The sequence below is a fragment of the Carassius auratus genome, unplaced genomic scaffold (assembly GCF_003368295.1).
Source record: "Carassius auratus strain Wakin unplaced genomic scaffold, ASM336829v1 scaf_tig00017056, whole genome shotgun sequence".
Classification (NCBI taxonomy): Eukaryota; Metazoa; Chordata; class Actinopteri; order Cypriniformes; family Cyprinidae; genus Carassius; species Carassius auratus.
The window spans coordinates 1-14,531 of NW_020524733.1; the positions used below are offsets into that span (position 1 = coordinate 1).

General features: G+C 39.9%; 1 protein-coding gene across 1 annotated transcript; it reads right to left on the bottom strand.

Annotated features, from left to right (window-relative positions):
• Positions 1 to 11,363: 11,363 nt before the first annotated feature.
• On the bottom strand, positions 11,364 to 13,995 carry LOC113075410 (60S ribosomal protein L36). Its single transcript, XM_026248127.1, has 4 exons — positions 13,897 to 13,995; positions 13,378 to 13,472; positions 12,653 to 12,787; positions 11,364 to 11,492 (listed from the first exon to the last, which is right to left on the bottom strand). The coding sequence occupies exons 2-4, from the start codon at positions 13,468 to 13,470 to the stop codon at positions 11,403 to 11,405; spliced, it is 318 nt and encodes a 105-aa protein (XP_026103912.1). The 5' UTR covers positions 13,471 to 13,472; positions 13,897 to 13,995; the 3' UTR covers positions 11,364 to 11,402.
• Between the last annotated feature and the right edge of the window lie 536 nt (positions 13,996 to 14,531).

Here is a 14,531-nt window from a genome sequence, read left to right on the forward strand (position 1 = left end):
TGAGTCAGATGTTCTGTCTGACTCAAACTTAACTAACCACAGTCTATCATCAATGGACAAAAAAAAATAAAAAATCAAAGTGGCTTGACACTTTTTCCAAGTGTTCCATCAATATTGTTCATTGAAGATCAGGAGCGAATTGATGTTATCTACACTCAGATGACTTCAATTCTGGATGGCACACCTACACACACCCACAGTGACCAGATCCGATTCATTATGGATGTCCCTTTTCCAGAGGTATGGTCTTGTGTGTTAGTTGTGCTCTGCATGGTGTCATATTCACATTGTTTTTAATGTCAAATAGTTTATCCATAACAGCAAGGTACTGTAAGGATCCTATAAAGGAAAAAAAAATTGAAACATGACATCCTGCCATTATTTATAAATAACCATCGTTTCTACCACTATTGTATTCTACACAACTTTTGCTTTTTTATTTATTTTTATCAGTGAGTGGGATCACTTTGACCGCAGGATAAAGAAACAATTAAAGAAGAGTGGCAAGCCATAGGAGAGTCATCTACAGGAGTCATGCTGTTAATAACCAAGTCATGGTGTTAAGAAATATTTTTTTTGTGAACAACAATATTGTCTTTCTTTTAAATGACCCTTGGAACTTTAGAAAAGGGTTAAATTGTGTTTGTCTTCATAAAATGCTATGTAGAACATGTTCTGTTGCTGTATAACGAGCAATTGTGAATTGTAAAGCAAATATTTCATTTAGGATCCATATGATTACACAGTACTGTATGTCTAATGGCCTGAATATGGTTAATATCAAAATATAACTAAATATAAATTAAATTCACAACATCATATATCAGCCAGTCTCCTGTATATAAAAACAGTTTATAAATAAATATAAATAATACATTTTACAGTAGGTCATAGGTCTGCAGCCTCCCCCTACTGGACGCATGAGGAACAACAGGGGCGTAAAACTGCTTGGGGTGTATATCTACCGGCTCAGTAGCTCTTCTGATTGGCTGAAATACTGTCATTTCTAAATAGTCCCGCCCATTACCTCTAGAGATGCACAAATCACTTTTGAACCAAATATCTCGGTGCAAAAGGGAGAGCGCGAAACTTGTCACTTGAAAGCGAAAACATTGTTTGAAATTCATCGCAGCAGATTCAAGCAGCTGTAGTTATGTACTTTGTGTTTGTGTTAGAAAAATATACAAGACATTTCTGAGAAAAAAGTGTGCAACTCTCATTTGATGAATTCACGTACTGATTTGCGGAAGTTCAAAATTTCTCCACGACTTCACATTTCTTGATGCGGGTGTGTAAATATGTTTTGCTCCACATTCACTGCAGCAATTGTTTCAAAAATGTGAGCGTACGAGTTTCTAAATGTGTGATTTGTAGAATAGGATTTGTGCACCTGCAATGAAGAATTTGAGAAGGTGTAACTGTTGTGTTTGTGGGAGAGAAAAAAAGTCTACAGGTTTGCATCTCTTAAAACATTTCTCTCTGTGACTTCAAATTTACTGATACACATGTGTGGCTTTTCTCTACAACTACAAATCGCACTGCCACAGGTGTTCAGTTGTTTTGAATCAAAAATAACTGCATAAAATCCTCTCATAGCGTGCTGGTGTGCACATGTGTAGCATACATCATGCGACAATATAGTGAAGAGCTGAAAACACCACGCGTGGTTCAGTGTGTGTGTGTGTGTGTGTGTGTGTGTGGTAGAGCACACATAGACGACAACACCTTAAGGGTTCCCATGAGCAGGATTGTATTGTTGTGCCCCCCTTCCTCAAATATGATGATGGAAAAAACACCTACTATAGGGGTGAAAAAATAACTTTAATCAAATAAAAAACTAAATGAATAAATTGTATTATTTACAAATCACAATTGTAGCTCTCGACATTTACCTATGGCTATAACTTTATTATGACTCTTATTTATTTTATAGTCTCAAGCATTCAGAAATCATGCAAAAGGAAACAAAGCAGTTTTTCTATATAGTTATATCTTTAACTTGAGTTATAGCTAAAATCAAATATAATTAAAATACAAAGTAAAATCTTACATATGACGAGTTATTTTTTACATTCTTTGGTCGAAGTTTTCAGATCTCAACTCGGTTGATTCAGATCGGCACTTCGGAGCCTGTTCGCGACTCGGTTGATTCAGATCGGCACTTCGGAGCCTGTTCGCGACTCGGTTGATTCAGATCGGCACTTCGGAGCATGTTCGCGACTCGGTTGATTCAGATCGGCACTTCGGAGCCTGTTCGCGACTCGGTTGATTCAGATCGGCACTTCGGAGCCTGTTCGCGACTCGGTTGATTCAGATCGGCACTTCGGAGCATGTTCGCGACTCGGTTGATTCAGATCGGCACTTCGGAGCCTGTTCGCGACTCGGTTGATTCAGATCGGCACTTCGGAGCATGTTCGCGACTCGTTTGATTCAGATCGGTACTTCGGAGCCTGTTCGCGACTCGGTTGATTCAGATCGGGACGAGCCATGTTCGTGAGTCGTTTGATTCAGATCGGCACTTCGGAGCCTGTTCGCGACTCGGTTGATTCAGATCGGCACTTCGGAGCCTGTTCGCGACTCGGTTGATTCAGATCGGCACTTCGGAGCATGTTCGCGACTCGTTTGATTCAGATCGGTACTTCGGAGCCTGTTCGCGACTCGGTTGATTCAGATCGGGACTTCGGAGCATGTTCGCGACTCGGTTGATTCAGATCGGCACTTCGGAGCCTGTTCGCGACTCGGTTGATTCAGATCGGTACTTCGGAGCCTGTTCGCGACTCGGTTGATTCAGATCGGCACTTCGGAGCCTGTTCGCGACTCGGTTGATTCAGATCGGCACTTCGGAGCATGTTCGCGACTCGGTTGATTCAGATCGGCACTTCGGAGCATGTTCGCGACTCGGTTGATTCAGATCGGCACTTCGGAGCCTGTTCGCGACTCGGTTGATTCAGATCGGCATTTCGGAGCCTGTTCGCGACTCGGTTGATTTAGATCGGGACTTTGGAGCATGTTTGAGATTTTTTTAAATTCAAATCTGGACATCGAAGCAGGAAGTGTTTGTCAAACAGGTGATGAATATTTGGACTTGAGGCTTTTTTTTTTTTTTACCTGTCGATTCAGTATGTACTTGGACCCACACACAAAGGTGGATACACTCTAGACCAGCCTTTCTCAAACTTTTTTTCAGTAAGGGCACCTTTCAAAGTGCATAAAATCTCAAGGCACCCCAGTGTAAAATATAATTTTAAAACACTGCATTACCCAAATGTAAATGCAAATGTCCTGTTTAATTAGACAGGACAAGTAATTTTGAATTATTACTGAAATACAAAATTTTTGTTTCAAACAGTTCATTGAACAATAATAAATGAAGTACCTGAAGCTGACAATGAAGTAAATGTATAATAATTAGCAAAGATGATTAATTTAGCACTGTAACGCGCGTGTGAGGGGCGGAGACGCGCCGCAGAGCATCAGACGCGTGTGAGGACCAAACACAGCAGAGCGGTAGGAAACTTCACTCCTCTTATTATTTCTCTTTTACTATAGTGATTTATTTTTAGATACATGATCTGAGTCTTTTGTAGAGTTATTAGAGACATTCTTTGGTCGAAGTGTTCAGATCGCAACTCGGTTGATTCAGATCGGCACTTCGAAGCCTGTTCGCGACTCGGTTGATTCAGATAGGCACTTCGGAGCATGTTCGCGACTCGGTTGATTCAGATCGGCACTTCGGAGCCTAGCTGTTCGCGACTCGGTTGATTTCAGATCGGGACTTCGGAGCCTGTTCGCTACTCGGTTGATTCAGATCGGCACTTCGGAGCATGTTCGCGACTCGGTTGATTCAGATCGGCACTTCGGAGCATGTTCGCGACTCGTTTGATTCAGATCGGTACTTCGGAGCCTGTTCGCGACTCGGTTGATTCAGATCGGCACTTCGAAGCCTGTTCGCGACTCGGTTGATTCAGATAGGCACTTCGGAGCATGTTCGCGACTCGGTTGATTCAGATCGGCACTTCGGAGCCTGTTCGCGACTCGGTTGATTCAGATCGGCACTTCGGAGCATGTTTGCGACTCGTTTGATTCAGATCGGTACTTCGGAGCCTGTTCGCGACTCGGTTGATTCAGATCGGCACTTCGGAGCCTGTTCGCGACTCGGTTGATTCAGATCGGCACTTCGGAGCATGTTCGCGACTCGGTTGATTCAGATCGGCACTTCGGAGCATGTTCGCGACTCGGTTGATTCAGATCGGCACTTCGGAGCCTGTTCGCGACTCGGTTGATTCAGATCGGCATTTCGGAGCCTGTTCGCGACTCGGTTGATTTAGATCGGGACTTTGGAGCATGTTTGAGATTTTTTAAAATTCAAATCTGGACATCGAAGCAGGAAGTGTTTGTCAAACAGGTGATGAATATTTGGACTTGAGGCTTTTTTTTTTTTTACCTGTCGATTCAGTATGTACTTGGACCCACACACAAAGGTGGATACACTCTAGACCAGCCTTTCTCAAACTTTTTTTCAGTAAGGGCACCTTTCAAAGTGCATAAAATCTCAAGGCACCCCAGTGTAAAATATAATTTTAAAACACTGCATTACCCAAATGTAAATGCAAATGTCCTGTTTAATTAGACAGGACAAGTAATTTTGAATTATTACTGAAATACAAAATTTTTGTTTCAAACAGTTCATTGAACAATAATAAATGAAGTACCTGAAGCTGACAATGAAGTAAATGTATAATAATTAGCAAAGATGATTAATTTAGCACTGTAACGCGCGTGTGAGGGGCGGACACGCGCCGCAGAGCATCCGACGCGTGTGAGGACCAAACACAGCAGAGCGGTAGGAAACTTCACTCCTCTTATTATTTCTCTTTTACTATAGCGATTTATTTTTAGATACGTGATCTGAGTCTTTTGTAGAGTTATTAGAGACATTCTTTGGTCGAAGTTTTCAGATCGCAACTCGGTTGATTCAGATCGGCACTTCGGAGCCTGTTCGCGACTTGGTTGATTCAGATCGGCACTTCGAAGCCTGTTCGCGACTCGGTTGATTCAGATAGGCACTTCGGAGCATGTTCGCGACTCGGTTGATTCAGATCGGCACTTCGGAGCCTAGCTGTTCGCGACTCGGTTGATTTCAGATCGGGACTTCGGAGCCTGTTCGCTACTCGGTTGATTCAGATCGGCACTTCGGAGCATGTTCGCGACTCTGTTGATTCAGATCGGCACTTCGGAGCATGTTCGCGACTCGGTTGATTCAGATAGGCACTTCGGAGCATGTTCGCGACTCGGTTGATTCAGATCGGCACTTCGGAGCCTGTTCGCGACTCGGTTGATTCAGATAGGCACTTCGGAGCATGTTCGCGACTCGGTTGATTCAGATCGGGACTTCGGAGCCTGTTCCCGACTCGGTTGATTTCAGATCGGCACTTCGGAGCCTGTTCGCGACTCGGTTGATTTCAGATCGGCACTTCGGAGCCTGTTCACGACTCGGTTGATTCAGATCTGCACTTCGGAGCCTGTTCGCGACTCGGTTGATTCAGATCGGCACTTCGGAGCATGTTCGCGACTCGTTTGATTCAGATCGGTACTTCGGAGCCTGTTCGTGACTCGGTTGATTCAGATCGGCACTTCGGAGCCTGTTCGCGACTCGGTTGATTCAGATCGGCACTTCGGAGCATGTTCGCCACTCGGTTGATTCAGATCGGCACTTCGGAGCATGTTCGCGACTCGGTTGATTCAGATCGGCACTTCGGAGCCTGTTCGCGACTCGGTTGATTCAGATCGGCATTTCGGAGCCTGTTCGCGACTCGGTTGATTTAGATCGGGACTTTGGAGCATGTTTGAGATTTTTTAAAATTCAAATCTGGACATCGAAGCAGGAAGTGTTTGTCAAACAGGTGATGAATATTTGGACTTGAGGCTTTTTTTTTTTTTACCTGTCGATTCAGTATGTACTTGGACCCACACACAAAGGTGGATACACTCTAGACCAGCCTTTCTCAAACTTTTTTTCAGTAAGGGCACCTTTCAAAGTGCATAAAATCTCAAGGCACCCCAGTGTAAAATATAATTTTAAAACACTGCATTACCCAAATGTAAATGCAAATGTCCTGTTTAATTAGACAGGACAAGTAATTTTGAATTATTACTGAAATACAAAATTTTTGTTTCAAACAGTTCATTGAACAATAATAAATGAAGTACCTGAAGCTGACAATGAAGTAAATGTATAATAATTAGCAAAGATGATTAATTTAGCACTGTAACGCGCGTGTGAGGGGCGGAGACGCGCCGCAGAGCATCAGACGCGTGTGAGGACCAAACACAGCAGAGCGGTAGGAAACTTCACTCCTCTTATTATTTCTCTTTTACTATAGTGATTTATTTTTAGATACATGATCTGAGTCTTTTGTAGAGTTATTAGAGACATTCTTTGGTCGAAGTTTTCAGATCGCAACTCGGTTGATTCAGATCGGCACTTCGAAGCCTGTTCGCGACTCGGTTGATTCAGATAGGCACTTCGGAGCATGTTCGCGACTCGGTTGATTCAGATCGGCACTTCGGAGCCTAGCTGTTCGCGACTCGGTTGATTTCAGATCGGGACTTCGGAGCCTGTTCGCTACTCGGTTGATTCAGATCGGCACTTCGGAGCATGTTCGCGACTCGGTTGATTCAGATCGGCACTTCGGAGCATGTTCGCGACTCGTTTGATTCAGATCGGTACTTCGGAGCCTGTTCGCGACTCGGTTGATTCAGATCGGCACTTCGAAGCCTGTTCGCGACTCGGTTGATTCAGATAGGCACTTCGGAGCATGTTCGCGACTCGGTTGATTCAGATCGGCACTTCGGAGCCTGTTCGCGACTCGGTTGATTCAGATCGGCACTTCGGAGCATGTTCGCGACTCGTTTGATTCAGATCGGTACTTCGGAGCCTGTTCGCGACTCGGTTGATTCAGATCGGCACTTCGGAGCCTGTTCGCGACTCGGTTGATTCAGATCGGCACTTCGGAGCATGTTCGCGACTCGGTTGATTCAGATCGGCACTTCGGAGCATGTTCGCGACTCGGTTGATTCAGATCGGCACTTCGGAGCCTGTTCGCGACTCGGTTGATTCAGATCGGCATTTCGGAGCCTGTTCGCGACTCGGTTGATTTAGATCGGGACTTTGGAGCATGTTTGAGATTTTTTAAAATTCAAATCTGGACATCGAAGCAGGAAGTGTTTGTCAAACAGGTGATGAATATTTGGACTTGAGGCTTTTTTTTTTTTTACCTGTCGATTCAGTATGTACTTGGACCCACACACAAAGGTGGATACACTCTAGACCAGCCTTTCTCAAACTTTTTTTCAGTAAGGGCACCTTTCAAAGTGCATAAAATCTCAAGGCACCCCAGTGTAAAATATAATTTTAAAACACTGCATTACCCAAATGTAAATGCAAATGTCCTGTTTAATTAGACAGGACAAGTAATTTTGAATTATTACTGAAATACAAAATGTTTGTTTCAAACAGTTCATTGAACAATAATAAATGAAGTACCTGAAGCTGACAATGAAGTAAATGTATAATAATTAGCAAAGATGATTAATTTAGCACTGTAACGCGCGTGTGAGGGGCGGACACGCGCCGCAGAGCATCCTACGCGTGTGAGGACCAAACACAGCAGAGCGGTAGGAAACTACACTCCTCTTATTATTTCTCTTTTACTATAGCGATTTATTTTTAGATACGTGATCTGAGTCTTTTGTAGAGTTATTAGAGACATTCTTTGGTCGAAGTTTTCAGATCGCAACTCGGTTGATTCAGATCGGCACTTCGGAGCCTGTTCGCGACTCGGTTGATTCAGATCGGCACTTCGAAGCCTGTTCGCGACTCGGTTGATTCAGATAGGCACTTCGGAGCATGTTCGCGACTCGGTTGATTCAGATCGGCACTTCGGAGCCTAGCTGTTCGCGACTCGGTTGATTTCAGATCGGGACTTCGGAGCCTGTTCGCGACTCGGTTGATTCAGATCGGCACTTCGGAGCATGTTCGCGACTCTGTTGATTCAGATCGGCACTTCGGAGCATGTTCGCAACTCGGTTGATTCAGATAGGCACTTCGGAGCATGTTCGCGACTCGGTTGATTCAGATCGGCACTTCGGAGCCTGTTCGCGACTCGGTTGATTCAGATAGGCACTTCGGAGCATGTTCGCGACTCGGTTGATTCAGATCGGGACTTCGGAGCCTGTTCCCGACTCGGTTGATTTCAGATCGGCACTTCGGAGCCTGTTCGCGACTCGGTTGATTTCAGATCGGCACTTCGGAGCCTGTTCACGACTCGGTTGATTCAGATCTGCACTTCGGAGCCTGTTCGCGACTCGGTTGATTCAGATCGGCACGAGCCTGTTCGCGATTCGGTTGATTCAGATCTGCACTTAGGAGCATGTTCGCGACTCGGTTGATTCAGATCGGAACTTTGGAGCATGTTCGCGACTCGGTTGATTCAGATCGGAACTTTGGAGCATGTTTGAGATTTTTTTTAATTCAAATCTGGACATCGAAGCAGGTGTTTTGTTTATATTAAACTCTAGTGCCTTTTATTTTATTGGATGCACATACATTTGCATAATAATGAAGCACGTAAGTATAAATATGTGTGTGTGTGTGTAGGTGTGTGTGTGTGTGTGTGTACTTATATATTCACACACAATGTAAACAAAAACTTTTATTTTGGAAGGTATTAATAATTTGACACCTACTGACTATTAAATATGAATGTAAATTAAATGTTTGTTTATTAAATTATATTTTTAAGTTTATTAAAAGTTTAAATTAAAAGTTTATTTAGATTTAAATTTAAAAAAGTTTTTTTTAAATTGTAAATTAAGTCAATTTACATTCAAACTTACATTTAAAATTATATTTAAATGAAATTTGTTTTCATTATTAAATATATATAAACACATCTTTTGCTTCTTTGTATACTGGTTGAGATGAATGCATGTTTCAGGGACGTTTTCTGATCTTTTTGTCCGTGGTTTCCCAGAATCCGCAGAATCCGTTATGTGAACATACACTATCTGTACGATAGAAAAAGAGTCGGCTCGCAAACGCCGAAACGAGTCGTCAGGAATATGAATCTTATTCTGTTACCTAGAGAGATCTCTCTATGGCTCTGGACCAATCACAAAGGACTGTGCTCTCTGACCAATCACAGCAGAGAGGGCTCACGGAAAGATGAGGGGTTTAGAGAGACTGATTCTTTGAACTGCTTCGCACGAGTCGTTTACGAATAATTTAGAAATGAGGTAAAATTAAATCTATTTTCGGAGAAAACTAACGTGTTTTTTTTAACCTTGCATGCATATAAAATTGTTTCAAATGAGACTCATGAAACAATATTTGCTACCTTTAAAATGGCATAATAGCGGCACTTTAAAGATTTTATGGTTTTGTAGTGTGTTTTTATTTTATATCTCGATATTTTGGGGGATTTTATCAATAACGCCATCAGAGTGTGTTGTTGAGCTGGTACCTTAAAGACTACCAAATACTGATTAAAGTTTTTTTAAATATATTTTTCATATTCTGTGTGGTGGTAAATTTTGAGTCAAATTCTTACATTTGTTGTTACTAAGCTAATGAAACCAATATCAATAAAATTCGCCTTCGCAATGCCGAAGAAACATATAAATGCCACTTCAAATGCAGTTTTTGTGTTTACACACTTTACTGCAGCTCAGTGAATGGGTGTTGAGGTTTTGAAGCCCAAAAAATTGTATGCATCCTTCATAAAAAGTATAAAAAGTATTTAACCTTTATTATTCACTTCAGAAGGCTTTTAATTATCCCCTGCGCTGTGTAGGGCACTTTTTATGATAGATGGATGCACTTTCTTGAGCTTCAAAATCTCGGCCCCCATTCATTGCCATTATGACTTCGACTGTATTCGTCTAAAAGAAGAAAGTCATATACACCTATAGGATGGCTTGAGGGGTAGTAATCATTTTGGTTTTTGAGTGAACTATCAAGATCCTGTCTGTTGGAGGAATCAAGGAGAAGACCATTGCTGTAAGTTACCAGAGAGCGAGGCCACACTGTCACTTCTTGTTCCTTTAAAATACGACTGTTTCATTGGGCTAAACATTTCGGCTAATATAATTTTGCCCCAAAATGATACTTTTCAGCTACTATTCATTGAGTTTTTCTTTAATTGTGTGAATTCCTCTGGCAGGCGAAGAGTGTAGTGCTGATCTATTGGTGTTTGATCTTTCGGTCGCTGCAGTCCTCCGAAGAGGGGCTAGAGCCGGGTTAACCCCTTCTGTCCTTGTGAGTGTTTATCACACAGAAGTGGCTCGTCGTCCATTGCCTCGTGAATCGAAGGACGTGGATCAGAAAGTCAAGATTCCTGAAACATTTGAGACTCTGGGATCCAGAGATTGAAGCCTCTAGTGAAGATTTCATATTCACATCGTGTTTCATTTCATCTCCAGTGTCATATTTATACATAACTGCTTTAATTGTATTCTCTCAAATCATTTACTGTATATATATATATATATATATATATAATGGAACATCTTGAGTCGATGTTTACTCAGCAGGAATATATATGATCTGAATAAAATCATTGGATAAAAAAAAAGGTCTATTTTCAAGGCAAGGACAGGTCGGAATCATTTAAAAAGAAATTGGTATATAAACATTACTAAACATTTGTGTCCCTGGAGCACAAAAGCAGTCTCGAGTCTCTGGGGTATATTTGTAGCAATAGCCAAAAAAACCATGGCATGGGTCAAAATGATTGATTTTTGTTTTATGCCAAAAATCATTAGGATATTAAAGTAAACATCATGTTCAATTAAGATTTTTTGATTTCCTACCATAAATATATCTAACCTTAATTTTTGATTAGTAATATGCATTGCTAAGAATTAATTTGAACAGATGATTTTCTCTATAAAGACATCTCAAGATCACATTCTGCAAAAATCATGTGACAACAGATGTGTATTTTCAATCTTGTGCTTTAAACATGATCAGATTCTGCCGGTTACCTTATTATAGTGTTCTACATTACTCTGTAAATGTTACAACTTCACATATTGTGCATCTATAAAACACCCAGAAGCAGGTGTATTGAGCTACATTTAACATCTTTTTGACTCATTTGATTGAAACACGAGTTTGACAATGTTAAATCCAGCATTTCAAACAGTACTTAGTTGAGATTTCATCATGTATTTCAGTGTATAATACCGGCCGCTTGGGTTCATCTCCTGCACTGATGATCATATCTACACACATGCACACCGCAGTGCCTTCCTGCAAACATCAGCTACTCAGGTTTGAATGAAGCTCAAGAGTCAGAAGCTGGTTTTTACACAAACACATTTATTTGTCATTACACAGGCTACTCCTTCTTGGCAGCAGCTTTCCTCATCGCGGCCAGAATGTTGCTGAGCTCTTCTCTCTTTCTCTTGGCGCGGATGTGAGTTCCCACCTACACACACACACACACAATCAGATCATGAGGATAACGTGAGGATCAAACCTGCCTCTACAACAGCACTTTTGCATGCTGTTAAAATATCATTTAGTGGCTTCATCACGTAAAACAATGTCTGATGTTGTATTATTATAGTGATCAAAAATGGTTAATTGAGAAAAAAAAAAACACTTGTACAACTGAAACCAAATCTAAAATATATTTTAAGTTGTTAAATCAGCTAAAACATCTAATTTTCATTTAATACACTAAATTACACCTTAAGTAAATTTGAACACAATTACTGAAACCTAATCTATATGATGCAATTTAAAAAAAGCTTTGCAATTATTTATTTCGTAAAAAGCGCTGCACGAACTTGAAATGAATAAACCCCCTTTGTTACACTTAAAATCTTTTGCTAATTGCTAATCAATTTCTTATGCTACATTACAGCATTTTTGCCAACTTTTCTTTCGATTAGCAAAGGTTTTGTATTTTCTTTTTTTGAGCGAAGGCTGCACTGAGCTGTATGAAAACCCGTTTCTACCACTGAGAAAAAAAAAAAAAAAAATATATATATATATATATATATATATATATATATATATATATATATATATATATATATATATATATATATATAAATAACTTTTTATCTCACAATTCTGACTTTTCCTGCAAGTTATAAAGTCAGAAATGCGATGTATAGAATCAGAACTCACTTTTTCTCAGAATTGTCAGAAAAAAAAAAAACTTTCTGACTCTCTTGCAATAGACTTTTTCTTAGAATCACTTAATATAAACTCGCAATTGCATGCTATAAAGTCAGAACTGTGAGCAATTCTGATTAAAAAAAAAGTCAGAATTGCATGATAGTGTGTCGCAATTGTTTTTTTTCAGTGGTGGAAATGGGCTTCCATAGATCTGAGATAATAAGCGACAGGGAAATAACAGCATCACGTGTGGATAATTTTGGGAATATCACTCAAAATTTTTGTCCAATCATTGAGGCCTACAATCAACAGTCGCTAAAAACAAACAAACTGTGTTGACTGAAAGAAAACAGGTTGACAAAAGTCAATATCTGGTCATAATATAACATAACGAGGAATTTACAAGCAGTTCTCAAAGTCAATACCAAACTAGGTAAACTTGACCGATTGAAGGCGTACCCTTTTCTTGATGAACTTCAGAGCACGTTTGTCCTTGGACACCTTGAGCAGCTCCATAGCGCGCCTCTCGTATGGCGCAAAACCACACACCTCGCGGATCATGTCGCGCACAAACTTGGTGTGTTTGGTCAGACGCTGAAACACAAGAGCAATGTCACGTTAAACACAGTAACAATGATATAATATTGAGCATATGGCAATGCATGGTGGGAGAAACCCAATGGTTACTGTGGACATTTGGGTTCAAATAAAGTCAATTTGAAGGACACCGGCACTTTACAGTTAGAAAATGCTACTTTCAATAGATTTTCATTACTATTTAATTAGTTTTACAAACAGAAAAACATTAAAATATGGAAACAACTAACTGTACCTTCTGATAACACCAAAATAATTGATCACCGGTCATATTTTTGTCTCATTTTCCAGTGCAAATGTCTAAAGGCGCATGTGTTTGAAAAAAAAAAAATCTAATAAACGAAGCAAACCCAAGTTATTTTATGATTAAGCCAAGAATAAATATCTATAAACTTAATTCAAAGCCAAAATTAGTTCCATAACCGACAATTGTTCTTGTTTGATGCATAAACTCGCTTCATTTGCATCTCCGGTTACTTGATTTTAGCATGTTTGGATATTAGTGTTGTAAAACGAGATATAAATACTGAGTAAGAGCATGCAATATTAATAATAACTATTCATAAGGGTGTCAAACACAGACTTACTCCTCGTCTGCGGCTCTGCTTGGGCTTGGCAACGTTTTTGGTGACTGGGTGGCCTTTGTTAAGACCAACCGCCATGGGATACCTGATGGCCATGTCTGTGGAGAGAGATGGGATTTAATATGCGTTCATAAACAGATTAAATATTAAAACTCGGTCATGTGTGCGGAAAGATTAGGCGTTAGCTGGCTGTATAATGGCTTAACGTCATTATATAACAATATTTAATGATTCTAACGAATACAAATGAACATTTTCTACTCGTTTCAGGTGTGGAGAAGACATATTATGATTTATTTATAATAACAGCGTTTGAGAACCACGTATTAGCGCTGAGTGACATCCACTCGGAGTGAAAGCCTTAAAAACACACAAACATCGGGCTTAAAGTTCACAATAGCTGCTGGAAACGGATTAATATAGTTTATATTTACAGAAGCAAACGCCTGTGTGTTGATTTGAGACGCGATGGATAAGATATTAATAAGATTTTAACGCGTGAGATTCTCCGGAGATTCATACCTGCGTTTCGCTAATGGCGTCCAAACCGGAAGGACCGCTGTCAGGCGGAAGCTGATCTTTCACACGCGAAGACAAGAGAGGAGTTCGCGGGAAAAATAGGTGGCGCCGCCTAGAAGCGAAGAATTTATAAAACAACAAGAGATTATTTTAAACTTTTTATTTTAATTGCATGGTTTATTTCTTCTTAATAATAGAACCTTTCGATCGAGTAATAAAATCAATATGACAAATTTATGTCCTTCTATATTTTCCATTGAAATAAAAATATCAGAAAATTTCTACTTATTTGTATATTTTTATTTATGTTTATATTATTTTGTTGTATATGGCAATGTAATTCTTAAAATAACAATAATAACAATAATAATAATAATAAAATGTTTTATAAGATTTGTTTAGATTTTTAAACGTCTTTAGTGCCTTACCCAGTCTATTTTTGTTTTCAAATTGCACTGAGGTTGATAATAATAATATAAATGCATAAATTATAAGCCACAAACTAAAGTAAAAACAACAACAATATGTGTGTGTGTGTGTGTGTGTGTGTGTGTGTAAAAAATCTAAACGTAAACAGAAAAGAAAACAGAAAAGAAAAAAAGTGGAAAACGTATAATATAATATAATATTAAAACTAA